This window comes from Nelumbo lutea, chromosome 2 (assembly GCF_056320005.1).
Source record: "Nelumbo lutea isolate HS-2025 chromosome 2, American lotus-T2T, whole genome shotgun sequence".
In the NCBI taxonomy this organism is placed as follows: domain Eukaryota; kingdom Viridiplantae; phylum Streptophyta; class Magnoliopsida; order Proteales; family Nelumbonaceae; genus Nelumbo; species Nelumbo lutea.
The window spans coordinates 59439073-59466507 of NC_142685.1; the positions used below are offsets into that span (position 1 = coordinate 59439073).

The window sequence follows — 27435 nt, forward strand, 5'->3', positions numbered from 1 at the left end:
CACAACACCACCAAGCATCAGGGAGACACAGACTTTGGAGCTTAACTCAACTCCTCGGTGCTTGGCCAGACTAAATGATCGTGCAATACCTCGACCGAGCACTCTGCCTCCTCGACTCCAGAACTGGGGGAGTGGTGTTCGGATTTCGAAGCTAGAATTCTCGAAGTTCCGTAGCCGACGATCGAAGAACTCCTTAGCCATAACCCACATTACACGGATTCTAAATTTTGGCAAGCACCAAGGAACACTAAGTGGACCAGACTTCAACTTTGAGTTTCTTAACTGAGGAACAAAGCATCCTATCGCGCAATACCTCGGTCGAGTTGGACCCGTTCCTTATCGGGGAGTGGTGTTCGGTTCATGGCTGAGTTGGCCTTAGGAGACACGTGACCACCCAGTCATCGCCCGGTCACCCTGACCACGTCAGCACAGTTTGGCCAACTCCGCAGCATACGCCGACTCCACGGCCCCGGTCGCGCTACACTATTATTGTAGCCCCCCATCTTATTCTCTTAGCCACATCACGCGGATAAGCACAACTACAGATAGGAGGAGGGAGGAGGACAACTCCATTATGGAATAGGACTCTATCCCAAAGACCTCGGCGGTTAACCTCATCCCGGCAACCCTGTAAGCCCAATCTGACCAAGACACGAACCTTCTGCTATAAAGAGGTACTCCCCGCTCAAGGTAAGGAATTCGAACTTCTGACACTCATATTGTTACTCTACTCAGACCAGCACCCATATTGCTCGGCCTGACCATCCATCACCTTCTACTAACTTGAGCATCAGAGTATCTACCCGGGGATAACTCCTCGGGCCTCTGACACCTTTTCTTGATCTCAGGTCTTGAAGCGTGACCTTGTCCTTTAACCTCGCCTCCGCCTAGTTGCCAAGGATTATCTGACCGCATTCCTCGGTTTGTGCCCCACCTTGGATCAAGCAGCATCACAACCCAATCAGCCCCCTTAGTTATATGTAAACAATTGACTGAAATTTGTTTTTCAAGTTTAATTATGACATGTAACAAAAACAATGAATCTATCTATCTATTTATATATGTATATAAAGACAGTCCACATCAACCTTGCTTCTCCTTGCTCCATTACCCCAACCCTGCATTCTCCTTGACTCTCTCTCTCTTTCTCTCTCTCTCTCTCCACCACTCCCAATTTGCCATCTTGGCACCCTCCCTTCATTCCTCTCCCTTACATCAGCGGAAGGAAGGCCATACATAATCCCAAGTGCTCCTGCTATACCTCGTCTTCTCTTTAATTTCAAATTTTCAAATCCTGGAGTTTTTAGCTTTTCACTTCTTTATTATTTGTGTATAAACCATGTAAATACAAAATTCAACACCCCATGATAGAGGGTAATGAAACAGATGCCATTCTGAATTTATCAGTTTCTGTAGTTTATTCTTCAAATAATACAAGCTCTGTTGTCTGTTCTACTTGATTTAAAAACTGGGTATGTTTGTTGTTGTTGGCATATTACAGTTTGCAGATCAAACATGGAAAATAATTAACAGATGCCAAGATGTAAGAACATCCAATTCAAAAAATCCCAACTTAAAATTTTGTCATTCAATAAAAAACCAAACACTCTGCAACGTTCTGTCCTCTTAAGTCTTAACGATACCTTAGATTACCTAGTGGCACTGTAAAGATAAAAAACTGGTGAATTGACCTTTTGGCTCCCCCCAATAATTCACGTCTCTCAATTTCTATAACAACCTAACTTCTCTCCTTAATTAGCTCATTATATGTTTTATCCTCTCCTTCACTTCTATCTCTAATTCTCCTCTATTCTCTCCACTTTCCCAATAGAAATAGGGCCATAATTTATTAATATTTAGTTTTCAAAATCAAACAATATTTATATCTATTCTCTCCACTTTCCCACTTGGCTTACTTTGATCATACTTGGTTTTACATTAATTAACAACAAATTGTTTACTTTAATTAAAAATAATGTAATTTACCATAATTACATTTACTTTGATTAATATATAGTAAACAATTTAAGCTTAAAAAGTAAATAATTTATATTAATTTATTGTCATTGTAAATAATTAATTTATATACATTACTACTAAACAATAACAATAATTTTTATTGTTATTTAATTTATTGTTAGTTATTAGTTATAGAAAATTATTAAAATTGTAGGGATGGCAATTTTCCTTGTAAAACTAGGGCCCCACCCTACCCCGCCTTGAACAGGGCAAGTTTTCTCAAATCTTAAACAGGGATGGGGTAGAGATGAGGTGGGGACAGGGAAAATATTTTTGCCCTAAATTAGGGATGGGGTTTGCATATTTTCCCCAAACCCAATGGTAAATTAATAAAATATCCATAGAATTAATATTGATTTATAAAATATCTATAAGTTTTCCTCAAATTCTCATAATCCTACGATTCCATAATTTCATTTATAAAATACCTCCAAATTGTCATTGTCCAATTCCTAAAATACCCCCAAATTCTCATAATCGTATTTATAAAATATCTATAAATTAGATTTTTTAGGTAGTTGCCTCAGGGTAGGAAAATTTTGGGAATTCCCCATTGGGGAATTGGGTGCCTCACCCCGAACCTGCTCCACCACTATGGTCGGGGCGGGGATGGAGTAGAGTGTCTTGATTTATGGGGGCGAGGGACAAGGAGGGGGTGTCTCATCTCATGCATCACTCGGGCCACCGCTAGTATCCCTATAATTTAGTATTTTACACAAAATAAAACAAAAAAAAAAGGATAAGGCTTCATGATACAAATATGTTTAGTATTTCTCTCCAAAATGATGGGAGGATGCACACTTCAATTATTGAAAATAATTAGGCAATTTAACCAAGAGGGGGGGGGGGGCAGTGGATGAATATGACTAGTGGGTGCCAATTGGCTGAGTCCATTCAAATGGACCAGATCCAATCCAATCCAATGAATATTTTGGACCGGTCCAATTCAACGCTTGGATTGTCCAATCTATTCAAATTCATTTTAATTTAGATTGGTTTCAATCTAAATCCGATTCATTGACACCTATTTTCTTATCTTATATCAAGATATTGACTTAATCCAACCCAATTCAATATAAATTTATTACAGACGGAACAGGTCCAATCCAATCTAATCTAATAAATAATTTGAATTAGACTAGTCCAATCCAATATGTCTTGGTGGTCGGTCCAAATTGATTTTGGACTAGACAGGGTCTAGTCCAAAAATATTATATACAATAACAAAAAACAACATATTTATTATTTACAAAAAAATAAAAATATTATATACAAAATATTGAAGAATATAATATTAAATTGAATCTATCAAATCCACTAATCTATAGTTATTTCAAAAAAATGATTTTTTATTTCATAAAATTTATAGTAATAGAAATATTAATAATGAAATAATTATTTTAGTAATTAAAACTATGAATTTGTATATGATATATCGTAGAAACTTTAACAAATTTGATATACTTTAAGTTAAGGTTATATTATTATAAATTATTAATTGATATTTTAATTTGCACTTGAAAATTTAATATTTAGTTGACTTTTTCTTAATGTTAAAAAATTAAAATAGTAAAATAAAAAATAATTGATATAATAATTAAAATATAATAGGTGCATATGTTTAGTATCTTGGCATCCCGGTTCATTAATCGTAATATATTTCTTCATATATATCCTTAATACTTACATTTTCTATGTATTTATATACTATTTGGTGATCATTTTGATATTAAATTTAGTATTATTAATATATTTATAAAATTTCTATGTGTTTCTATAGTACATTCATGCATTTTCATCTTTTTCGTCCATATCCATACGTTTCCAAAACATATCCGTATCCGTATTCATATCCATATCCAAATTATCCAATATAGTACTCCATACCAATACTTAAATCCTTATTTTCATGCATCTTATTAAAAAATTTTAGGATAATTGCACTTAATAGGAGAGATTTCAACAACAGTAAAAAATTTTATAGTTTTCACCAATTTACCCCGGGGAAAATTAAGTGAGGTGACGTGCCACGTATAAGAGTTTCGTAACAGCCAAGGCTGTTCCTTTCAGACAGCCAAGCTTTTTTCGACAGAGGAGGATCAGAGTCTGGGGTGAGGAGTTCGGATCTGCTACCTACAAACGCTCCCAATTGACCACTGCAGCCACATTTTGGAACCATCACCCCATAAATGACAAGGGAGATGCTCCAAATATACGGCTGCAGTGGCTTGTTGGGAGCGGTTGTTGGTAGAGAGAGGGAACGGGAGCGTGGTGAAGTTAGGTTGGACCCAGTCAGGGAGAGATTCCACCCCAACTCCCGCGCCCCTGCAAATCCACACAAACACCTTCTCTCTCTCTGATATTCCGCAGAACGAATGTTTTCAAAATTTTGACTTACTAGGATCTTTTCGCAGAAATCTATTCCCTAAGAAGGAAATCGGTGCAAATAAGGAAAGTTCTTTATTAATCCTCAATCCTTCTTCCTTCTTATATCTCCTACCTGGCTGCATTGCACGAACCAGCAGAGAAGAGCAGTTGTTGTTGTCGTTGTTATTGTTTTTTTTTTTTTTTTCTTTTTTTTAATTCTCTCTTCTTCCCTCGTAATTTCCGTGTGTAATTGGGGAGTTTGAGAGAGTGTCCTTCTCGTGTTGCTTCGTCAATGGCGGTTCCTTCTACCGTCCCTGCGCAAGCATCGCTTTACATTGGCGACCTTCATCCTGACGTCACCGATGGGCAACTCCTTGAGACCTTCTCCGTCATTAATAACCTTGCGTCTGTGCGGGTTTGCAGAGACTCCTTGTCCGGGCGATCCCTCGGTTATGGTTATGCCAATTTCGTTACTACTCAAGACGGTATTGATTAGAACGAATGAACCCTTTCTTTCTTTTTTCGATTCTTTCTTTTTCTCTCTTGAGTTTGGTATACTACAATGCTGATTCTTCTGTTGACTTTTATGATTATTTGTGTTCTTTTAATTGGATTGTAATCTGTCATTTCTCTCCCTTTTCTTTCTTATACTAGATTGATATCTATTGTCATGAGTCATGACTTTTATTTCTTGACGACCCATTATTTAATTTGCAGACAACTGAAAGAACATGTGACATATTGTTCACTTTTGAATTACAATGATGGTTATTTTCTTTTCCAGTTGTATGTCTTCTGTATCTGCTTATCTTAATTGGGTTGCAATCTGTCTTTCTATTTTTCCTTCTTCTTTTCTCCTTAACATTCAAAATTGCTCTCTGCTGTCATTAGTTTTATGTTTTTTTATTATGAATTATTTGATATTTTAGAAAGCCAAGAGCGTCAACCAAGTTTAATTTTCTACCATCCTTTTCTTTAAAATGATAATTCTCCCAGTTCTCTTTGATTCTTTATCTGTTGCATATATGCTCGATTGAATTCTAATAACCTCTCTTGGCTGGTTTATTAGTATGGTTGTATACTCTCTACTATTTGATTCATGCTGCCTTTGTTCTTTTTTCTTTTTTGGAAAAAAAAGGAAAGAAAGATTCCTCCTTTCCTTCTATCTTCTTTTTTTTGTTGGAATCCCTTTCTTACTATATTGTATGTCATTTTAATATGATTTAGTTAACTCGTTTCTCTTAATTTTTTCTGTTTCTGAATAGCAATCCAGGCAATTGAAAAACTGAACCACACTCCGTTGAATGGGAAGATGATGAGAATTATGTGGTCACATCGTGATCCAGATGCAAGAAAAAGTGGTATAGGAAATCTGTTTGTGAAGGTATTTATATTCTTCTGGAAGATACTGGCAAGGAGTTATCTTGGTTAGGTTCCATGTACTTTTGATTTGGATTTTGACTGCAATGTCTCTGTTCATTATTATCCAGAATCTGGATGATTCCATTGATAATGTGAAGCTTCACAAGATGTTCTCAAAATATGGGAACATCTTATCATGCAAAGTCGTGACATCTCAGGATGGAAAGAGCAAAGGATATGGGTTTGTCCAGTTTGAATCTGAGGAATCGGCAAAAAGTGCGATAGAGAAACTTAATGACTCCACTGTTGGAGGAAGAAAGATGTACATGCAAACCCTTCTCTTATTTAGTTATATCATAGCTTTATTTTTTAGTTATTATTATTATGCTTTTTGTCAATAGTCGTTGTTGTTGTCCTTTTTACTGTTAATTTTCTCATGTCATAACCTGCATGTGTTAAGTCATGTTGCTGTCTGCTCTTCGCTAATTACATTGATCCTTTTTTTTTGTAATTTTGTTTCATGATCACCATATTTTTTACTACTTTGTCTTTGTTATTTGCTGCTTTTATCGTTCTCCTTTAGTCATAATGTGCATGTGTTAAGACCTATTGCCTCTAAATTTAGTTTGATCTTAATTCTTTTGTTTGATTCTCTGGTATTCACTGCTATTGTTGCATTTTGCTACTTTTCTTCTTTTGTCATACTTTGCACATGTTTAGTCCCATTTTCATTCTTTAATCATTATTTATATTGGACACTATCAAATTTTGTTTCATGATTGATATTCATTGCAATATTATTCTTGCATGGTGTAGATATGTTGGAAATTTCATAAAGAAGAGTGATCGGGTTTTACGCAGCCCCAATGCTAAATATACAAATCTGTACATGAAGAATCTGGACCAGGATGTGTCTGAAGAACTTCTGCAAGAGAAGTTCTCTGAGTTTGGAAAAATTACTAATCTGGTTATCTCAAAGGATGAAAATGGGAATTCGAAGGGTTTTGGATTTGTCAATTTTGAAAGCCCAAATGATGCCAAGCAGGCAATGGAGGCAATGAATGGAACCCAACTTGGTAATTTCTGTTCCATTTAATATCTCCAAATTGATAAATAGGAAATTTGGGTCCCATTTTGATTCTATTGTTTTAATTTTGTTCATGCTGAATAGGATCAAAGACTCTATATGTAGCAAGAGCACAGAAAAAGGCAGAGCGGGAGCAAATCTTGAGGCATCAATTTGAGGAAAGACGTAAGGAGCAAATCCAAAAGTACAAGGTAGTTCCTTCATAGGTCTCACTGAATCATTTCTGCTTTCTCTTCATAATACATGCACTTTTCAATTTAGGGTTCAAATGTATATGTCAAGAACATTGATGATAATGTTGGCGATGATGAATTACGGGAGCATTTTAGTCGATGTGGCACTATTACTTCTGTGAAGCTTATGCGTGATGAAAAAGGAATAAGTAAGGGGTTCGGGTTTGTATGCTTCTCAACTCCTGAGGAGGCCAATAAAGCTGTAGCCACCTTTCATGGTAAGTTGGTATCATCTTTTCACAATTTCAAACCTGTATACCTTGGATCATGCTCTTTTCTTCAAATGATATGGAATTGAGTAGCGTCTGGTTATACACTACTAGCAATCCACCATGTACATTGTGTCCAGGTTCTATTGGATCTGGGTTCGTGTATTTCTTGGTAGATTTTGTTGCCATCTTCCTAATAATTGGCACCTATTGGGCTCCTGACTCAGCCATTTAAAATAGAAAATAATAAATTAGAATTTATATTGTATTTAAATGTGCAAAAGGGAAAAGCGGAAAAATAAATAAATATTATTGTTTGCATGGCCTACCAAGCCTTTTAACTATCCAGGATACATTTCTCAAACCTCCTCCCTTCTTTTTGTTCAATGCATGAAATTTGCAAGGAGAGAAGTCACTTAATATTTGAGAGATATGAGGAGTTGTGTAGATCAGTTGTTGATATTCTTATTCTTTTGTCCCTCTATAATTTTGGATTTTAGTTCATGTTTGGGAGTGCTTATTGAGCAAGTGGTTATTCAAATAAGCACTTATTTGCATTTGGCACCCAACTTTTTCAAGTGCTTATTTTAAAAAATAAGCACTTATTTCATATTGGGTGTTTGGTAGTCTTTTTCTCCAATAAGCACTTAAATAAGCATTTTTTACTATTTTGTCCTTCATTTTCTTTCAAATTTCATGAAAGTACTTTTACAAAGTAAAAGTACTTTTATGAAAACACTTTTATGAAAGCATTTTTAAAAGTACTTTTACGAAGTATTTTGATGAAAGAACTTTAATAAAAGCACTTTTATGAAAGTACTTATATAAAATTCAAGTAGGGATAATTTTGGAAGAAAAAAAAAAGAATAAGTGATTATTGTATAAGCACTTAAAAAAGCTGTAAATTTGGGCTTAAAAAATAAGCACTTATTTCAGGCTTATTTCCAAAGCACCAATAAGTTCTTAATGGTGTGGTCCTGGCCCAAATAAACACTTATTTTTAAGCACTCCCAAACATGGCATTAGAGTAATTGGAAATATGATGATGTAGATTTTTTTCCTAAACCGCTGATATGAATAAACAAACAATTTGTATGGGGCCTTTCCAATTTAATGTGTTTATTTAGTAAGTACTCAGCTTACTGATAAAGATGGATTTAGTAATAACTAAAATTGATATATATGCATATATGCCATTTATCCTCTAGCATACTAGACTTGTATAAACTTGTGGTCTGAATCCCAATCCGGTATACAGATTGGGTCCACTATCTTGGACCCCCATTAGGTGGGCGTGATGCCATAGGTAATTGGATTCCATTGGCAGTTTGGTCACTCCTAATTATTGGTAGCAAATATTGGCATTGGTTTCCATATATGTTGATTGCTAGGAAGCTACTACATGGCTGCATAGTTTCAATTGTATGATAAATAAGCTACAATTTTTGCTATGTACTGTTAAAAGTATAGAGTAGAAAAGGGAAAATGTATAACCAAAACCAGATGCACTTATGAAAGAGGAATATTCAGGTGTGGGAGGGCTGTTAAAAAAGCTTCCATACCGCTTCTCCTTCTCTCTTGCTGTGTGTGTGTGTGTGTATAAGGACTTCTTGAGGCAATCTGGATGGCTAAACCTAACCCATGTCGAACTCCTGAGAAAAGGTTCTAGTGTACTCGGTTTAGTGTGGGAAAATGGTTAGAAGTTGGTTTCAAAGTGAAAGGTTTTTACTCTCATGTTGGAGATTTGGTTCAATGAGTGTTGTTTACTCAAGATTGTAATGATAACTTTATTCTCAATATGTTTTCTTTTTATTATCTTTTGGAGTTTTTCCATTGTATGAAAGGATGATTTGGGTGTTGGGGGATTTGTGTTTGGGTGTGTTTTAAACACTCTGGCATTTTGTATTCTATCTCCTTTTTTCTATTATATTTCCTTTGCTTGTTATGAAAAAGTATCCCATGAATCTATGCTGTCTAGAGTGGAAAATAGGAATATGTCATCCTGATGTTTACCAACCTGATTTCTTCGTAGTACAAAACAGAAATTTCAAAATAACATCTGGCATCCTGGAACCAAGAAAAACGTAAGTCAAATTTTTCTCTTCCTTAGTAAGGAATTGATTCCTGTACACAACATGCTAAATTGTTTGGTAACATTAAGAAATGGGTTGATGTTGAAGAGTAGATAGTAAGTAATCAAATTTCATATTTTTTGTTTGACAATGATATTATTGGATGCCTAACAGGATGCATGTTTCACCGGAAGCCCTTGTACGTGGCTATAGCACAAAGAAAAGAAGAGAGACAAGCACAATTGCAACTTCAGTTTTCACAGAATATGCCAGCATTAGGGGGTCCCTCAACTTCTGTTATCCCTGCTGGATACCCACCCCTTTACTATGCACCTCCTCCTGGTTTTGTTTCACGAATTCCTCCTCAGCAGGGGCTTATGTATCGACCTCTTGGTTTGAGGCCAGGATGGAGGCCCAGTGGATATGCACCTCCACCCAGACCAGCTTTTCAACCTATGCCACTTCCTATGGTAAGTGTTCCTTAACTCTTGTTGTATAAATAATGATTTTGATGAATTTATCAACAAAATAACCAATTTGTGTATATATTGTTCACATGTGATTATTAATAAAATCAGTTCATAACAGATTCCTACTGCACCAAGACAGCAGAGACAAAATAGAGGCAGGATAAATGGGTATATGCTTCCCCAGGGTGGTGGAAACTCTGTCCAGTTTATGCCAAATCTGCAACAGCCAACTCAGTCAGCAAATTCACTGAAAGATTCAAGCAATCAACAGGTAAGCCTGCTATTTTTGCTACTGGTTTCTAATGAGTTGCCTTGTGAAGATGTGCTGGAGTAACTAAAGAAAAATGGCTTTCGTTGGTGTTTTTTTTTTTTTTTTTTTTGAGAAATACTTTCATTGGTGTTCTCTCAAGGCATTAAGTACGTTTTTATATAATCTATTTGACAACAGAAATCTATTTTCCTTTAAAAGTAAAATAGATAATGGCATAGTGCTTTTGCTTGACAGCAGAGAAACTAGAACTTTGGATAATACTTTCATATATGGAAGCATGACTTAATTGAACTTACACATATTGATATAAATTATACAAATTTACAATTAGAAAAGAAACCTATTGGATTGGGGCTTTAATGATCTGAAAATATATTTGATCGTTCTCACTTTGAAAGTGTTTTTAAGTTATGATGCTGTTTAGAGGAAATTCTATTTAATTTCGTCTCCAGCTTTCCTGTCTTCTTCGTCTGCCAAGAATTTTTTTTTACCATATTTAAGTGACCAAAATTTAACGACGGATATGACAGTGACAGAACGGTGTACTGATAAAGAATTCATGTAGCCAACCCATATAGTTGGGATAAGGCTTAGATGATGATGATGATAATGATGACGATGATATTTAATCTGGTTAATTGTGTCACGTTTGTATACTGGTCTGCTCCATTTATTGAGTTCTAATAGAAATTCTCTGTGATACTAGATTGGTCACATTTGTAGAATTGGTCAACTTGTGATACTAGAACTCATGATTTACAATTTGAGTTCTAATAGAAATTCTCTGCATCTCAAGCTGCCAAGAATTTTTTTTACCATATTTAAGTGTCCATAATTTAATGATTGGTATGACAGAGAACAGAATGGAATACTGATGCAGGATTCATATAGCCAACCTCATATAGTCGGGACAAGGCTTGGATGATGATGATGATCACCATCATCATCATATTTATATACTGGTCTGCTCCATTTATTAGTTGGTAGAATTGGTCAACTTGTGACATTAGAACTCATGATTTACAATCAGTTCCTAATAGAAATTCTCTGCATCTCAAGCTTTCAAGGTTCATTGCAATTTATAATTTGAATAATAATAATTTTTTTATTGTTTCTTGCCCCTGCTTCTCCCCGCCCCTCCTGTGTGTGCATTTCTTTTAAGCAAACCTTATTATTTGGTTTCATAGTTTCTTCAGATATCATACCTTTCTTTAGGCTCCTTATACTCCCATACTTTTTTTTTTTGAATTTGTACGATTGCTTCCTGCCACTTTTGGTTAATACTCCAATACACTTGATGATCCCCCACAACTGCAGATAGTAGAGATGCATGGTCACCTTGCTGAAGATCAAATGACTACATATATAATAGATAATCATGTCCTATTGCAGCACCTAGAACATCGATCTGTTTTGTTAAGGAATAAAATTTTAGTATAATGCCCTTTAATCGTTAAAGATGTGCATCTAAGAGTTTTTAGTTAAATTCAAGCCTCAATTATTTTTTATTGGTAATTTTGAACTTTATTAATTTGCGAAAAGTAACAATTTACAAACAAGTATACCAAGCAGTCCTCAAAACAATATCTATAGACTGGTTTGAGAAATGTTACTTTTCTAACATAGGAAATAATATCAAATACTGGAGACTTTCCTTGTAATTGAGGATGTATCCTAGGAACCTTGTTCACATATATAGTTTTGAAAGTAAGGTCCGTTTGATACATCTGAAAATATCTCTTTGATATATTGGTTTACTGTAAGTACACTCTGAAACTGAGTGAGGACCTATCCTAGGAGACTATACTTTTCATTTTACACCAGCATTTCATAATATGTAAGTTTTCATAGGAAATGTTACCTTTATATTGTTGTCAACAAACTTTTACAGGCAATAAAGGAGATATTTAGAAAGACAAGTTTTTATAGTCTTGAAGTAGCTTTTATTTCGCCAAAAAAAAAAAAGCTTTCAAGTGCCGATGACCCATTATTTAAGATGGTCACTTGGCACCCCCTCCAATTTGGAAGCGTGGAATCAACCCCTCAGAACTGCAGGCTCTCCGTGGTTATGGCCAGTGCCCAGTGGGCTACGATTTCATTGTAATGTTGTATGTAACCCCCCTCCCCCCCCCCCCCCCCCCCAAAAAAAAAAAAAAAACAAAGAAGCATTAGCTAGGGCTACTATTTTGAACAACTAATTTTTCATCCAAATTCAATCCGTACACTGCGTTGGTTAACATCCATTTTTGGGGAAAAAAAGCCATAATTACATTTGCTTATAATGATGTTATATATTGTTCAGAGACAATTATAGACTTAAAAGTCACTGTTTTTCCTTGAGTTGCATTTCCATTTTATATTTGTAGATATCATGATCTTCCCTTCCTGACATATATGCATGTTTTCATGTCCTAAATTGTGGATTATTTATCAGCAATTTATGTGTTATAATATCTGAGCTTTGCATTGCAGCGAGTGGGAAAGACCAACTATGTCCCAAATGGGCGTCTGCGTGACGCTAGCAATGGACCAATAATCCCATCAACTGCTTCCAATCTTGTTGGAGCTGCATCCCAAGGATCAGACATGTTAAGCAGCATGCTTGCTGCTGCTACACCACAGCACCAGAAGCAGATACTAGGCGAGCGCCTCTATCCCCTTGTCATGAAACACAAGGTAAGATTAGAAACATATTCCGGTTTATCTTGCAGGATCTTGCATATATCTAAAGAAATATACACGGTTTGCAGCCTGAACTTGCAGCAAAAATAACCGGCATGCTTTTGGAGATGGACAATTCAGAATTACTTCTGTTGTTGGAATCACCTGAATCGTTGGTTGCCAAAGTTGAAGAAGCACTGCAGGTGCTAAAGCTCTCAAATACCAAGGTTGCTGGACAGGATTCCCTTCATCCCAATTACTTATCGACTGAGGTTGCAGTCAACTAAATAACCATATTCTGGAACTGCGGTTATGCTCTTCAATTTTAGGGCCTTCAAATTTTTGATAGTGAGCATTAGATTTTTTTTAAATCGATTCCTTTCATAGATTTTTTTTTTTTTTTTGTAAGAGTGTGAACTGTAACTTTCGGTATCTGACCTGCTTATCTGGATGCCCGGTTGTCCTTAAAAAGATTGGGCGGTAAAAACAAGTTTTTTCGATTCATGTTTTGCTTCTGACCATATGGACTGGCGACTGTGTTGAACTGTTGACGGATCTTGGTAAATCTAAATGCATATGCTAGTGAACACTGTACGTTCAACTAGGGATGTCAACTGGACTGTATTTGGTCCATTCCATTCCTGTCCAATATGAGTCCATTACAGATGGATCAGATTCAATTCAATCTGCTCCATTTTGGACCAGTCCAATCTGTTCAAATTGGTTTTAGTTTAGATTGGTTCCAACTTCCAACCCAAACATTGTCCATTGGCACCTGCATTTTTATCTTCTATCAGTGATTTCGATCCAATTCATTATAAATTCATTACAGATGGATTAGGTTCAATTCAATCCAATAAATACTTTGGACCATTAAGTCTAGACCGATCCAATTCAATATAGGGCCAGTAGGTTGTGCATCTGGGAGCCCAGTGGTAATTAAGAACCGAGTGTTTTCAGGAAGCAAACCCGTCATGTATCGTAATTCGTAATTCGTAAACAGTTCGCTATACATTTTGGGTTAGCAAAGCTTCCACCTGTTGCTTGCTAGGAATAACAGAACAAGGATATCTCCGTTCATTTCCGTAATCATAATTCATACTCAAAACTAATGATACAAATTTGATACGTCGTTCCCTCTCTCTCTGTTTAGAGAGAGTTTTCCTCTCGAGTTTCTTAAGGTCTTCTCAATCTCTCTGTTTGTCGTCCGTTTTCCATCTTAGAAATTTCTTTTGGGGTGGTTCCCTTTGGGGAGTTCCCCTTTTTCATTATTCTCTCTTTTTCTTATTTTTATATTTTTTTTTCTGTCGTTTCTTTTCTTTCCTCCTCCCCTGCCTTCATTCTTCGTTATTCCTCCCATCTGGTTCTCTCCTTTTTTCCTACTGTTCTATTTTTCACTGTTATTCCTCCCATCTATTTCCCTCGCCTTTCTCATCTAGTTCTCTCCATTATTCGCCTTTTTTTGTGCTTTTTTTCCTCCAGGCATTTTGACAAGGGGATTATCTTCTCTTGGATCTTGTATTGGGCATTCGATACCGGTGAATGTTTCTTTACGTTTTATCATCCATGGTTAAGTCCATTTGCAGTTCTCCGGCAGATGCAATTCATGGTAAGTTCCATATGCAGTTCTCCGGTGGATGCAGTTATGGAAGTTAGTCTCTGGTAGCGGTCATAATGTTAGGGGCTCTACCGTCTTTTGTGGATCTACCCCAAACATACTATTACGGACTCATTGAAATCTCTTTTGGAAACCTCTCCTGTCATTTCTCTCACCGTTTGTGATGGATTGCAATTGTACTTATATACATCTGTTGGTAATTTTAAATTAACATGTTTGACTGCAGATCCATTTATATACTTTGTTCTTGAGAAATTGTATCCTGATTCTGATTGACCCTGTTGGCAATTCTAGGTACTTAAATCAATTTCTTAAATGAATGAAATATGCTTTTGCCTTCAAAAAAATTTGATTAGTTTAGATTTCCTAAAAAAACATTTGCTTATTAAAATTAGAATTGTTGAATTTATATCAAATTTGAAATGAATTCGGATTGTAATTCGACATTGATTGAATAGTAATAAATAAATTAAACAAGAAAAACATGACTGGTACTGCATTTCATAAACACTTGAATCTATTGAAAATCTGGTAAAACACAAATGATTTGTATAGGACTTCAATCGGATCGGAGAGGGGTAGAAGAGTATTGCACAGTTTTAGAAAACAAAGAGGATTTGGGAATTTATGCAATAAGGGGAGACAACCCCAACTTTGGACTTTGTTGTACACTGTCTGAAATGAAAGAAGCAATCAAAACGAGTACAAAAGCTATAAATTCGTAAACCCTCTCTTGGTAAAAACACACATTCATCTAAAGCTTTAATCTCTCTAATTAAGGGTGTGTTCCACAAGTACCCATGCATCATATATGGATTCAGTCACACCAGTTTATTTAAAACATGGAGATTTTAACAGAGGTCAAAATGCGACAGGATAGAGCATCTTGCCAGAAAACGTGGAATGATTGTATCCAATAAGCACATTGTTCAACACTTTGTTCTTGATCTCCACAAATTCACAAGTGTTTCAGAACAACACCCAAAGAATGTGGAGCCGTAGAGGAAATTTCCAAGGCCCCGAAGATCTTGATCAAATATGGAATGATTGTATCCAGCAACAGTTTCAACAAAAGTCGAATTCTAGCCAGTCAGTGGCGGACGGTGTCTACATCTGTGCAAGTACATGCCGTACCTGAGAGAGCATGTTGAGATCAACTGAAACATATTCACATCCACTAGTAGTAGGCAGGCCTAGAGCCCACCATTTCAAAACAACAAAAAACCCTTGTACAGAAACATACAAAGTGCACATTTCAACAGTAAAACATAACATCTTTAACATTTGCTTTGATTTGAGGTAAGGCCCTGACTGCACCACCCTTCTCTCTAGTACAACTTCTAGCTCCAGCCGAAGATCCACTGTCGGATTGATCACCCTCAATGTAATATCTAGCTCTAAAGGCAACCAGGTGTGCATAGTAAGCCGGAGGTACTGCAGAAAGTAAAAGCAAGACAAATAAATGATATCTGGATGGGAAAAATATCTCAAAGCAACATATTAACGAGTTGAGTTACTAGTACAAACCAAGGGATACGGATCGAGTACACCTCGCATATCTAGAATAGGTGACACATTGTTGGTCAGTGTTCACTTAAAAAAATCCAACTAGAAGAGAAATGGAAGGGAATTAGAATTACGTGTAGCACAAATTGTTGGTCAGTGTTTGCAAAGCATTCGGGCTGAAATTGTTCTCATCCAACAACACATGGTAATGTGTAGGACGACTGGTACCCTACAGTATATTACACATACATTAGCAGGGACCAAACAGAAAAAGCAAGGATCAAGAGTAATATGAACAGTTTACCTGTATTCCGGCATGGCTACAGAGGTAGAAGTCGAACCCCGTTGGGTGGCAAATTTTAGTATCAACTACTGTACCTGTTTGAGTGGGAGTTTGTCAAGATAATGGCTAAGGAACAATGTACTGTAATTTGATTTGGAAAGCTTTCGTACCAGGTAAAATGTTCCCACTTCTATCAGTAAAAGCACGGTTATTGTGATCTGCAGGGAAAAGACGTGTGTGATGTCTCTTCTGCACCACTACAAATGTAACTGGTGGCAGATATCCCTCTTCCAATGATGCACAAGCCTGAAAATAAAATTCTAGGTAAATAAAGAAATTTAACAAAAAGGTCAAGATTAAAAGAAACATGAACTCTCATAATTTAAAAAGCTAATTTTATGGCAACAGCCCAACGTGACTTACTGTGAGGTCCACCAATATGATGACTAACATGATTTTAACAAACATACTTGGTAGCTGTTTAGATGTCCACCAATCTAGACATTGTCATATTTTCTCAATATAGTAGGATTGTATTCACCCCTTCCAACTTCCAAGATAATTTGTTCTTTTTCTAATACAAGGGGGCCCACCTGAACAGAGACTAAAAGAAATGTTTGGTGAAAAAACAAGAAAGCCCATAGTTGCTGCCCTTCAGGGAGGGAAGATTCTTCAAGTAGTTTCTCCAAAGTAGCTCCGCTCTGGCTTCAGCAACTATTTGGGAATGCTTTCCCATGGCAGCATATGGCTTGGCAAGGTGAGCACCACTGAACAGCTACCAAGTACGTTTGGTGAAAAATCCAAAGCAGGTCACTGAGAGCACCTCAGTTTCAGCCCCCTCCCAAACTTGGTGAATAACTATGGAGGAAACACCATTTTTAATGTTTCCTAAAAACCCGGTCATTTATTTACTGTTCAGCTTATGTAGCACCTAATGGCATATAATGGAACCTAGCAGTCAAACAACAGCAATAAACATTTATTCCCATTTTTCAAGACAAATCTCATACAAAATGTTTCTTCAATATATGGCAACAGTACCAAGAAACCTCTTAAATGTATCAAAGAAGACCCTGACTTCTGATAATTACTCAAGAACCCAGGCAACAAGAGTTCCTCCTATGATATGTATGTCCGACACATCATCTCCAGGATATAGTTTTTTAAATATCCAATGTAGGCCATGAATTTTCATGCTTGACCTAGTTGTATAACGGACAAAAGCAAAACCCTTTCTGGACTTTGTACAGTTGTTTGACATTGCACTAAAAAAGGTTGCATTATCTCCTCTGTGAATTATACTTCTTTTTCCATTGAACCAGTTGTTTCCATGGAAAACATATGGAAAACTAATGTATTTCTTTAAAAGGGGGCAGAAAAAAAGGAATCTAGATCTCTCACACTATACCAGGAAACAATTTCATGTCCACTACCTTCTTACCTTTCTAATGGCATCCATCTCATAAAGCAATACCTGACTAAACTGTCCTTCACTGACACCATCTCTGCAAGTAGTACCAGGAAACAATTCTTAGCACGAGAACAAGTATCCTTTTATTAAGTAAATATTTCTTCCCAGAAATCCATTTGAGTAAATTTCTACCTAAAGAAGAGAATCCTGTGAGGCTTTTGATTAGTTGATCTCTTAAATGAAATCAAAAGTTCCCTGCAAGTGCCAACAGCAAAAGGGGTATTTAGTAAACATGAAAGGAACAAACTCCATAAGCATAATGTACCTGCCTACCAAAGGTTTCTTACCGAATCATTCCACCATGAACCATACCCCTCTGAGGATCATTAACAACTTTATATAGATCCTCAATTAACTCTACCCTATGGCCCTGAGCCGATGCCAAGCCTCGGTACTTCGTTACTTCTGGCCAATCCATGGAGGCAACTACCTGTGATATATGAAAAACCTTTAAAAATGGACATTCTTTAGAAATAGAAATATAGAAATATAGATAGCATACCGCTGCTATAGAAGGACTAGAGTCTTCTCCAGGCTGAGGATGGGTAACATCAGCACCAAAAATAATGGTAGGACGATCAGTAACAAGGGGTATTCTTTTATCTATAGCATCAGCTAAAACAGTATTTCGCCCTCCAACCTAGTTGGATAATGAATCAAAACAAATATTATTAGGACTGGCATCATTTTCATAAAAAAGGTTAAGAAAGCAAAATTTTGGCCACCAAAAGGCTTTACAGCAAGTCATTAACAAGTTTGCACATTGAAAAAAAAATCCACCCATTTAGTGAAAAAAATCAGGTCCTATAGAAAACTATGGAACTCATTTGGCAGAACACGGTATTCCCCAAAACCAGACACTCATCAAATGTATTGATTTAAGACCAGAAATGCACCTTCACATTGATCTTGAGGGACAAATTCTCGAGATATTGCTTCCCCATTTTCCCGGCATGCTTAGGCTGACAACATTGAGAAACCAGTCCTAGCTCTGTTTCACATATTCTTTTAATTGTTCCTATGTGAAGGTAAGAAGAGCACATTATTTGTTGCAAACAAGTGTACTTCAGGGAGACAAACTCCAGGTTTCAGTTATGGTTACCATATAAACCACCAACATCAGGCAAAATAATTATCAGTAACTGAAGTTGCTTTCCTTTCACTCCCTTGCTTGCCAGGGCCTTTTCCGATCGATTCCAAACTTCTCTGAGAGTCCTCTCAATTTGATCAGGTCTAGCTGAAAACATATTTAGTAAAGGGTTTGGGTTGAAAGCCTGGCAAAGAAAAATGATGGATTAACATGGATAAGCATTTTGCAGTGCAAAAACTAACCACAAATAGGGAAATAAAAGTTTTACCATTCCTTTACTGGAACACATGCGAACCAACTCCTGACAAAATTGACAAGCAATATTACTGTTCAGCCTTGAAGAGAAATTCACACAGGCCCAATACTCCACAGTTCCACCATTTAGCATTTTCTGCACCAATATCAAAACAGCAGAATAAGTCCAATGGAATACAAAATGTAAACCAATAGAAAGAGAGGATCTACAAGAATGAATTCTGCAAACTAAAACCACACAGAATGTACAAAAACTATTACATGCAAATTCTTCATAGCATATGATGCAACTCCAGGGGGCATGGAGCCCAAGGTAATGAAAAAAAACGCACAAAAGAAGATATGAAAGAGCTCAACAGAGGTTCTAAACAAGCAAACAGATTTACACTGGCACTCCAATGGGCTCAGTTGCAAGCCCCAGGAAACCCTTGGTTGTATGCATGCAAATTCATGATATTGAATTTGACGGGACACCATAGGGCATGGAACCCAAGATATTGAAGGGAAATGCACACATCTAAAGAGGGCTCTAAACACAACACATCTAACTTAACAAAGTTGTGGATCATATTTCATACGTCAACCACAACCTATTAACCTATTACATAAGATTTCAATCTGAACTATAGTCATAGCAAAGCACCAAAGACCATTACAGCCCCCGATTGATCAACCATATCATTCATTTACTGAATCTTTAGACACAAAATCATTCCAATCCCTAGATCAAAGTTAATAAAACTACAAGTAAACCATGCCCAATAGCTTAATTTTATTTTCATATAAGAAAACATTAAATTCCTACTTTCTGTAAGTGAAATCTTCTCAATTCCCCATTAGCATAAATCAACAGACCTACTAGTAGAAAAATGCTTTTTCCTAATCCTTGGCAATTAATTGGAGATGACAAAATTTCCAATTTGTCCCACACAAGATGGACATATGTCCATACGTGATGATAAACGAAAAGCATAATCATATGAAATGTGTCATAAAATTGGCAATTGCTAAATAAGATGAAATACAATAATAACCAAGCATGAACAAACAAGATATCATCAATGTTAGACATTGATTCTGAACAAGGAGCAAAATCAAGATGGAAAGGAAGGAAAGAATTTTCTTTTCACCATGTTTATCATATTCCATTGGCCCATATCAGGTTGAACTTTTTTCTCGCGCCCAGTTTCATGATACCTTAGCTGAAAGTACAGGAGGGAATGCAAGGACATTAATGTAAGAGTAGTAATAAATAGCACCAATAGATAGAGTTCAACCACATAATTACCACGGGTGGTGGTAGAACCCGAGCTTCAATTGTTGCAGGTGTATTTGTAAATTGAATTCCAAATTCCACTGCATATTCATCCCTGTTGTAATTATTTTCCCTCACCATCTGCAGTAGCATGACATGGAAAAACACTATATATTGATGCAAGCAACAAAAACAAGAAACCCTTCCAATAACAATATGATATAATCCAACAAGTACAAAAACATATCAGTCTAGATAACCTCATACATGAGCAATACTTCTCTCTCTTTCACGAGGGCGCTTACATGTTGCTCTCAAGAGGGCAGTTACCTGCCTCTCATTCAATTTCTTACAAAACCGTTGCCCTGGAACAATTTTGCACACCTGAAACGAAAAACAATCATTAAAATGGGATGAGAAGGGGTGAGGCAAAAATACGAATTAAGCATGGAATACAGGGATTGAAAAGGACAATATAGGCAGAAAAAAAAAACCTCCATAGGTAAATATATAGGCTTTATATCACTTCCAGATTGCAAGGCTGGCAAGGAAGGATACTGCAATCTAACTCCATACTTTTCAAAGAAATATTGAATGACACTAATACTTTTCCCACTCTCATCCAACGGAAAACTACAAAGAAACAAAACCCCACTGAGTAGGCTTTTAAGTTATAATACAGACATTTGTAAAATATTCTAAACATACAAGTAAAAAGGGAGGCAACAAACTTACGTCAAATGGCTTAGAGGCTGAGCCGTTACCCCTGAAACTTTATAACGTCTAACATGTTGCACATGCAACACTTCCACCCTAAGACCTCTTAGTACTTTCTTCAACTGACACGAGAAGGCACCATACGTTGTTTGAAAATATAGAAAGAGAAAATGAATAAATGTATGTGCATCAATCTTGCTTGAACAAAGAATACATACAAATATATGCAAAATAGCAAGAAAAACATAAAAATTTAGCAAAATATAACATAAACCACAAAATTCTAAATGATCTGTGGGTGTTCTAAAAGATAGTAACATGTACAGAAGAAAGAATTATCAGTAATACCTTATTGCGATCAGTGTCAGACAGTGGCTTTTTTGGGTCTCTTATATTGAGATATTTGGTTGCAAAATCAGAAACCTTAACAGACTCGTAGAAGGATGTTGCCGATACATCTATAAAGAGAAAAATTATATAAATAGCATGTTGAATCACTGATACAAAATTGATTGTAATAAGAAAACTCAAGTACAAAAGTCAAGCAATCAAACTTTAAGAAATTTCAGGTAAGGTGAGAAAACAAACAAACACCTATATTCAAAGAAAGTCCCATCTGAGTGGGACGAAGACTCTGATAAAATCCCCTCCAGTATTCCAACCCATCACCAATTTCATGACTCTCATCTCCTTGGCCAAGCATTTGTGAGAAAAATGACCTTCCAACAACAGTATATCTATTGTTGACAAATAACAAAAAGAATTAGTGCATATTTAAATGTTAAAACCTTTATGTGATATAATGCATTAAGAGTAATAAACTACTAAGAAATCAAAAAAAGGGGTAATAAACTACTTTCTGGAGGGCGATTCTCTAAGAACCACATCAAGAACTTGTATTGTCTCCTGTGGAGTATCCATTTGTTTGCCGTTCAAAAATTGTTGAAGATGGTGTAAATCAGATCTGGAAGACAACTTTATTGCCACCTTGAATTCTCTTTCCCTCCTGCATTCGAACAAAAGCATGTACTTATCAACATGTTATGCTAGGGGAGAAGCAAAAGGAAAAAGAGTTGAGCGGATATTACTGAGGTAGGAGTAGTATAAACGAACAAACCTTTGACTAGCTTCACCATCTTTATCAACTAACTTGACGACAAACTCTTTTGATGAAAAAGGCAAAGAACCAGCTGTATAGAGGCTTTTTTTACCATCATAAACTGGACGACGGTTGCCCAAGTGTGACTGACGATACGAAATTACAAGTTGGGTAATAACTGCTCTGCTGATTTTTCGAGATGTTACCTCAGGAGTAATTGAAACCTGCTTTATGCAATCCAAGAAAAAGAACATTCATTAAGAAGCAAATTCTAAAGAGACATCCCATCAGCATATTGCATATTCATGAACTCCCAAAATATACATTGTGGTAACTCTGGACGAAGGATTCATCAAGAATGCTCCGGAGATTGTGCATAGTATTGTATAAGCATTAGCAGTAATCACTTACACTAGGTAATGAAGTTTTACACCATGCACATGATTGTTAAGTTGCTCTGATCTGAAGACAACTTCTACCAAGACTGAAAAATGAGTTGCCCATCTGGAATAACCAAGAGATGGGGATTTTCTCACTGAAGCTGATTCCAGCTTCGCGTTGGAAACCAAAAATTTTAACGAGAAAACAAAATGGACCAAGGACAAACCGTGCATTAAAAAGTTCAAATGAAAACGCAGAAATGAAACCGCCTTGGGACTTTGAAACATCATGAGAACTATTTTCCTCCCAAAACAACACATATTTAGAGAAAAATACGCAACAAAAAAAGCAAACAGGATTTAAGCAATAAAAAAGGAAAAAAAAAAAAAGCAAAAGATAATGCTGTACCAAACGATCGCGTACGGGGAAAGAAGCAAACTCATGAACCATAAAAAACAAAAAGAAAAAAAAAAGCATACGTTGAATCCCAACGCAGAGAAAATAATGGAACACTTAAAAGATCATATAACAGAAGAAAAGCGAACAAAGGAAACAAGACATGAAGAGAAGATGCAGAAGAAACTAATGAAGAGATCATGGAACATGTTACGAATAAATGCCAGAACATTGCAAAGCAAACATGCAAAAATTAAACAGAAAGACCTGATAAGAATAAGAATAGTAAAACAAAAATATTCGTAGGAGGATGCTCACGTCGTAGTGATAAAGGTCCCTATCTGCAAGCGAAACCAGAAAATGGTTTGCTCTAACGACGCATTTGTTTCCGACTGTGCCAAAACCAGGCCGAGGCGGAAACCTAACAGCCTTTGACGAAGCCGGGGGCAGCTCTGTCGCCGAAACTTCCAGAGTAAGCTTTTGCTCCACATCAATGCTTAAAGAATCAGAGGCGGATGAACTCGGTCCAGTTTGAAACACAGTCAGAGAATGAGTGGATGACGGAGGAGGAAAGCAATCGCCGGTTCCCCTTCCGCCTCGTCCCCTAACACCCCGTCCACCACCCAATGGTGCCACCGACGTCGCCGGTGATGGTTGTTGCTCTCGAGAATGATCGCTACGCCGGCCACCGCCGCGACGAGACATCGCGATGAACGGAACGATGAAATCCAAGGAAAGAAGGCTTCAACTCAACCGAAAAACAGCTATGTATGAATGCGTTCTTATTTTGGAGACAAAACAAAAGCTTCACTCATCATGTTATAAAGGTTGCATCACGATTCACGCAGGAGGCTGGCGGGAGCTAATTGCGAAAGACATCTTTACCCTTTCTTCTACCAACCTCACGTATCCATAAAAGGATATTTTAGGAAACATAATATAATTAATGCCGATATCGTAAATTCGTAATACATTTCGATGACTCATACACTAAAACGATTAGTGGCATTATCGTAATACATGGCAGATATCGTAGCTGATTCGATGAGAAACAGATGCTATTATTGCTAAATGAAAATCCTCTCGGATTTCCATTCTTCCAATCCGACGACAGGAGAGAAGCTCGAAGAATTAGAGAAATCATCGTTGCTTCGCTCGAGACGCCGCCACCGTCAGGTCAGTACTCGAAGAGTCGGGCGGATTTGGAAATCAGCATTTGTGATTTCATGTACGGCTTGACAGTTGAGAGACAACCATTGTGAAGCGAGAAGCCGAGAACGTGGGGTAATGAGAGGGGGGCGATTCGGAACGTGGGGTAACGAGTGGGGCGATTCGGTTCGAGACGGGATCTGCTCCTCACACTCTGGCGCTTCACATGCACATTTCAACTTCCGTGAATAATAACTTAAAAAAAGTAGTAGGGAAAAGTAGAGTATTCATCCAGTTAATCCGGATTTGTGAGGGCTGAATCCGAATTCCTGGCCGGTGGGGGAGAGTCGGGTGAAGGGGGAAATCGTCGATGGAGGGTTTCTCGAGGGGTGATGGGATCTGTTCCTTACAAATGGAGTACGGGAGATGATCCCAGTGTATGATGAGTTGATAAGATATATGCGTGAGGCGCCTGTGAGACGCTAGGTGTGAGGAAAAGATTCGATCTATGGAGAGGGTTCATTAGCAGTATGCATGTAAGGTCACGTGCCTTAGTGACGGGATCTGCTCCTCGCCAATGGGCACTTTACAGGTACATCCACCGTGCATTAGGAGCATCTCCTGTGAATAATAATAAATAAATACGGGAGATGTTCCAATGTATGATAGGATGTGTGTGTGAGGGACCTCGTGAGGAGCAGATCCGGTCTTTGTGACTTACGTTTACATGTGTCAAGTTCAAAAAGAACGAGATGTGAAGATTGCGAGTGCCGATCCATTTGCTATCGATTTGTCCTGAAGCGTCCCTTCGCGTTCTTCAACGGGTGTAAGTAGAGGTGTACAGTGGGCCCACGGCTGCCACAGATCGTGTCGTCTGCCGCAATGGAAATTTTAGGGGTTGGCCCGGCATGCCCCACGGTCCAGACCCAAGCAAGCTCGTGTCGTGCTGTGTCGGCACGCGGGCCTAAGCCGGACTGGGCTGCAGGGCATGCTGTGGGCTTTGGCTGTGTCGGGCTGGGCCACAGGGCGGGCCTTGGGCCTGGGCTGAACCAGGCTATACTGTTTTTTTTTTTGTTTTTTTTCTAAAAATTTTGATTTCTTTTTTAAGTAAAATTGTAAAACTAAAATAATTAACTTTTCTATGAATTTTGGGAATTGTGAACTATTTAAAAAATTAGGAAATAAGAAAGCTAATTTATTTAACACATAAATGAAAAAAAAAAACCTTAACCAAATTGAAATAAGATTGATGGAATAACAAATTTGAAAAAAAAAATAGGAATTTTATTTCATTTAAATTTCAATGGTACAAATTAATGAATTACAAATACAATGATTGGATCATTGCATACTTGGATAAATAAAATATAAAAATGGAATAAATTAATAAAATATAAAAATACAATATGGTTACAAATTGAAAATACAAAATTACATTTTTAAAAAAAGTTAAAAAATATATTTCAAATAAATTAAATAAAATTAAAAATTTACAATAATTTGAATAAATGAAAAATTCTATACAAGTAGTCCAAATTCATGAATCATCATTCATGCCCTCCCTTGTCTTGTAATCTATCTTCTTCATCTAGCCAATCCTTGAAACAGATGCACATCTTTATGCTCACATCGTTCATGCAACTTCTTTTGTCATTCAGCACCTTGGTACCTACGATAAAACAAGACTCCGATGGAACTGTAGGCACCGGAGGGGTTAGAGGATCATGTGCCATGGCGGCAAGAAACAGATAATTTTTCGAATGTTCAATCCACTAGGTTAAAATATCAAAATTATTTGATACTTCACCTAAATTAGAAAAAATTGTTTTTGTAATAATTAAGTTCAGTAAATGAACTTGTAGAACTAGTAGATTTCTACCTTCTACTTATTAAATAATAAAGTTTTTTTCTTCTACTACTAGGCTCAAGGTTAGAAGTAGAAGAAGAAGATAATGAACATTTACTACAACTTAAGATTCATACAAACTATACATTTCAAATAATAAATTATTAATTTCTTATTTTTTTATTTTCTATATCAACATTCATATTTTCACAATATGTTTCAAGTAAAATATCTAAACCATCTTTTCTAATCCTAGGGTCTAATATTGTAGCTAAACAATAAAGGGGATAAATGTTATCCCAATATTTTTTAAATTTATTTTCCATAATTTCAACAATACATTGAAATTGTGGATTATTTTTGTATTTAGAAAAACAATCACTAATTACCATTAATTGATATGGCAAATTACAACTAGTTGGATAATAAATTCCAAATAATTCATTTGTTGCATCATAAAAATGTTTTAAAAAATCTCTTATACAGACTGTCATTTCCCAATCTCCCACAAATATCATTATCATTAGGCAATTTTAAATTATAAAAATCAGAAAGAATTTGTTTATGAGATATACAACGTTCTAACATAGCATAGGTAGAATTCCACTTATGCTTTACATCTAATATAAAATGTTTAAATTTTTAACCATAATTTTGGCATAAATATTTAAATTCTTGTTTTCTTGCCCTTGAACTTTACACACACACACACACATACATATATATATATATATATCAATTTCTAGTTTTTGAAATATGATTTGAAATAATATTCAAGGCATGTTGAATACATAAATTTAAGATGTGACATGCACTTCTAATATGAAATAATTTACCATTTAAGCATGGTTTTAATTGAGATTTTAAAAATATTTATTGTAGAATCATTATTGATAGCATTATCAAAACTATTAGAGAACAATTTGTTTTCTATTTCATAAGCATGCAAAGTATATAAAATACTTGCAGCAATATCCGGGGCACTATGTGGCCATTCAAGCCTAGTAAAACTTAAAATTTTTTTATTCAAAAGACAATTTTCATCAATAATATGGTTGGTAATACAAATATAATTAATATTAAATTTGGATATCCAAACATCCAAAGTGATTGCAACTTTAGAATTAAGATTTGCTAAAAAATAAATTAAATTTTGTTTATATGAATAAAAAATTTTAAAGCATTAGTTCTTATAGTATTCCTATAAACTTTTTTATACTGTGGCTTTACAAAACTACGCAACCATTTTTCTAGCTTTGGATCTTCAGCTAATATAAATGGTTGTTCTGCATGTACAATATATACTTAGCAAGTTCTTGTCTCAAATTTTCTTATAAATATCTAAAAGTACCAAAACTAGTCCCCCTCCCAATCTGTGTTTGGGTTGTTTCTCTCCCTTCATCTTCCTCTTGCTCATGTGTGAGAAGATGTCTGCTCGAATGACCCGTACCACCATTGCTATAATAACTAAAGTCTTTCCTACATTTTTGGCAAACGACCATTTTCCCCTTTTCATCAATATCCTCTACTTTGAAAACTTTCCAAATCGGGCTACTCAGCTTAAAAGTCCTCCTTTTTCCCATAGTATCACCACTACTGGGGGTGAAAGTTCCACTTC

At 36.3% G+C, this 27435-nt stretch overlaps 2 protein-coding genes across 4 annotated transcripts; one reads left to right on the forward strand and one right to left on the reverse strand.

Moving 5' to 3' along the window:
* Window positions 1–4326: 4326 nt before the first annotated feature.
* Window positions 4327–13255, forward strand: PAB7 (poly(A) binding protein 7). Its single transcript, XM_088971901.1, has 10 exons — window positions 4327–4871; window positions 5652–5770; window positions 5877–6070; window positions 6565–6824; window positions 6920–7026; window positions 7097–7286; window positions 9524–9819; window positions 9938–10090; window positions 12563–12766; window positions 12841–13255. Exons 1-10 carry the CDS (start codon window positions 4679–4681, stop codon window positions 13036–13038), a joined length of 1914 nt encoding a protein of 637 aa, XP_088828027.1. The 5' UTR covers window positions 4327–4678; the 3' UTR covers window positions 13039–13255.
* Window positions 13256–15085: 1830 nt separating this feature from the next.
* On the reverse strand, window positions 15086–23617 carry LOC148871003 (protein argonaute MEL1-like). Of its 3 annotated transcripts, XM_088968217.1 has the most exons (23): window positions 23141–23617; window positions 22064–22269; window positions 21803–21952; window positions 21541–21683; window positions 21295–21404; window positions 20965–21068; window positions 20724–20862; window positions 20497–20613; window positions 20263–20370; window positions 20105–20176; window positions 18988–19110; window positions 18732–18903; window positions 18526–18647; window positions 18132–18269; window positions 17917–18059; window positions 17762–17824; window positions 17600–17663; window positions 16329–16464; window positions 16180–16253; window positions 16010–16104; window positions 15897–15928; window positions 15613–15803; window positions 15380–15503 (listed from the first exon to the last, which is right to left on the reverse strand). In XM_088968217.1, exons 1-22 carry the CDS (start codon window positions 23525–23527, stop codon window positions 15625–15627), a joined length of 2877 nt encoding a protein of 958 aa, XP_088824343.1. In that variant the 5' UTR covers window positions 23528–23617; the 3' UTR covers window positions 15380–15503; window positions 15613–15624. The 3 variants fall into 3 exon arrangements, with proteins under 3 accessions (XP_088824342.1, XP_088824344.1, XP_088824343.1); XM_088968216.1 differs by having other exon boundaries at window positions 15086–15803; XM_088968218.1 differs by having other exon boundaries at window positions 15086–15803; window positions 17633–17663; window positions 23141–23611.
* Window positions 23618–27435: the final 3818 nt, after the last annotated feature.

Excerpts from the sequence above, each read along its gene's own strand:
- PAB7 (XM_088971901.1), top strand. The coding sequence starts at position 4,679 with ATGGCGGTTCCTTCTACCGTCCCTGCGCAAGCATCGCTTTACATTGGC. Across the intron at positions 4,872-5,651 it reads TTTCGTTACTACTCAAGACG|CAATCCAGGCAATTGAAAAA; the intron begins GTATTGATTAGA and ends GTTTCTGAATAG. Across the intron at positions 6,071-6,564 it reads ACTGTTGGAGGAAGAAAGAT|ATATGTTGGAAATTTCATAA; the intron begins GTACATGCAAAC and ends TGCATGGTGTAG.
- LOC148871003 (XM_088968216.1), bottom strand. The coding sequence starts at position 23,527 with ATGTCTCGTCGCGGCGGTGGCCGGCGTAGCGATCATTCTCGAGAGCAA. Across the intron at positions 22,270-23,140 it reads GGGACCTTTATCACTACGAC|GTTTCAATTACTCCTGAGGT; the intron begins GTGAGCATCCTC and ends TGCATAAAGCAG. Across the intron at positions 20,614-20,723 it reads CTATATATTTACCTATGGAG|GTGTGCAAAATTGTTCCAGG; the intron begins GTTTTTTTTTTC and ends TTTTCGTTTCAG.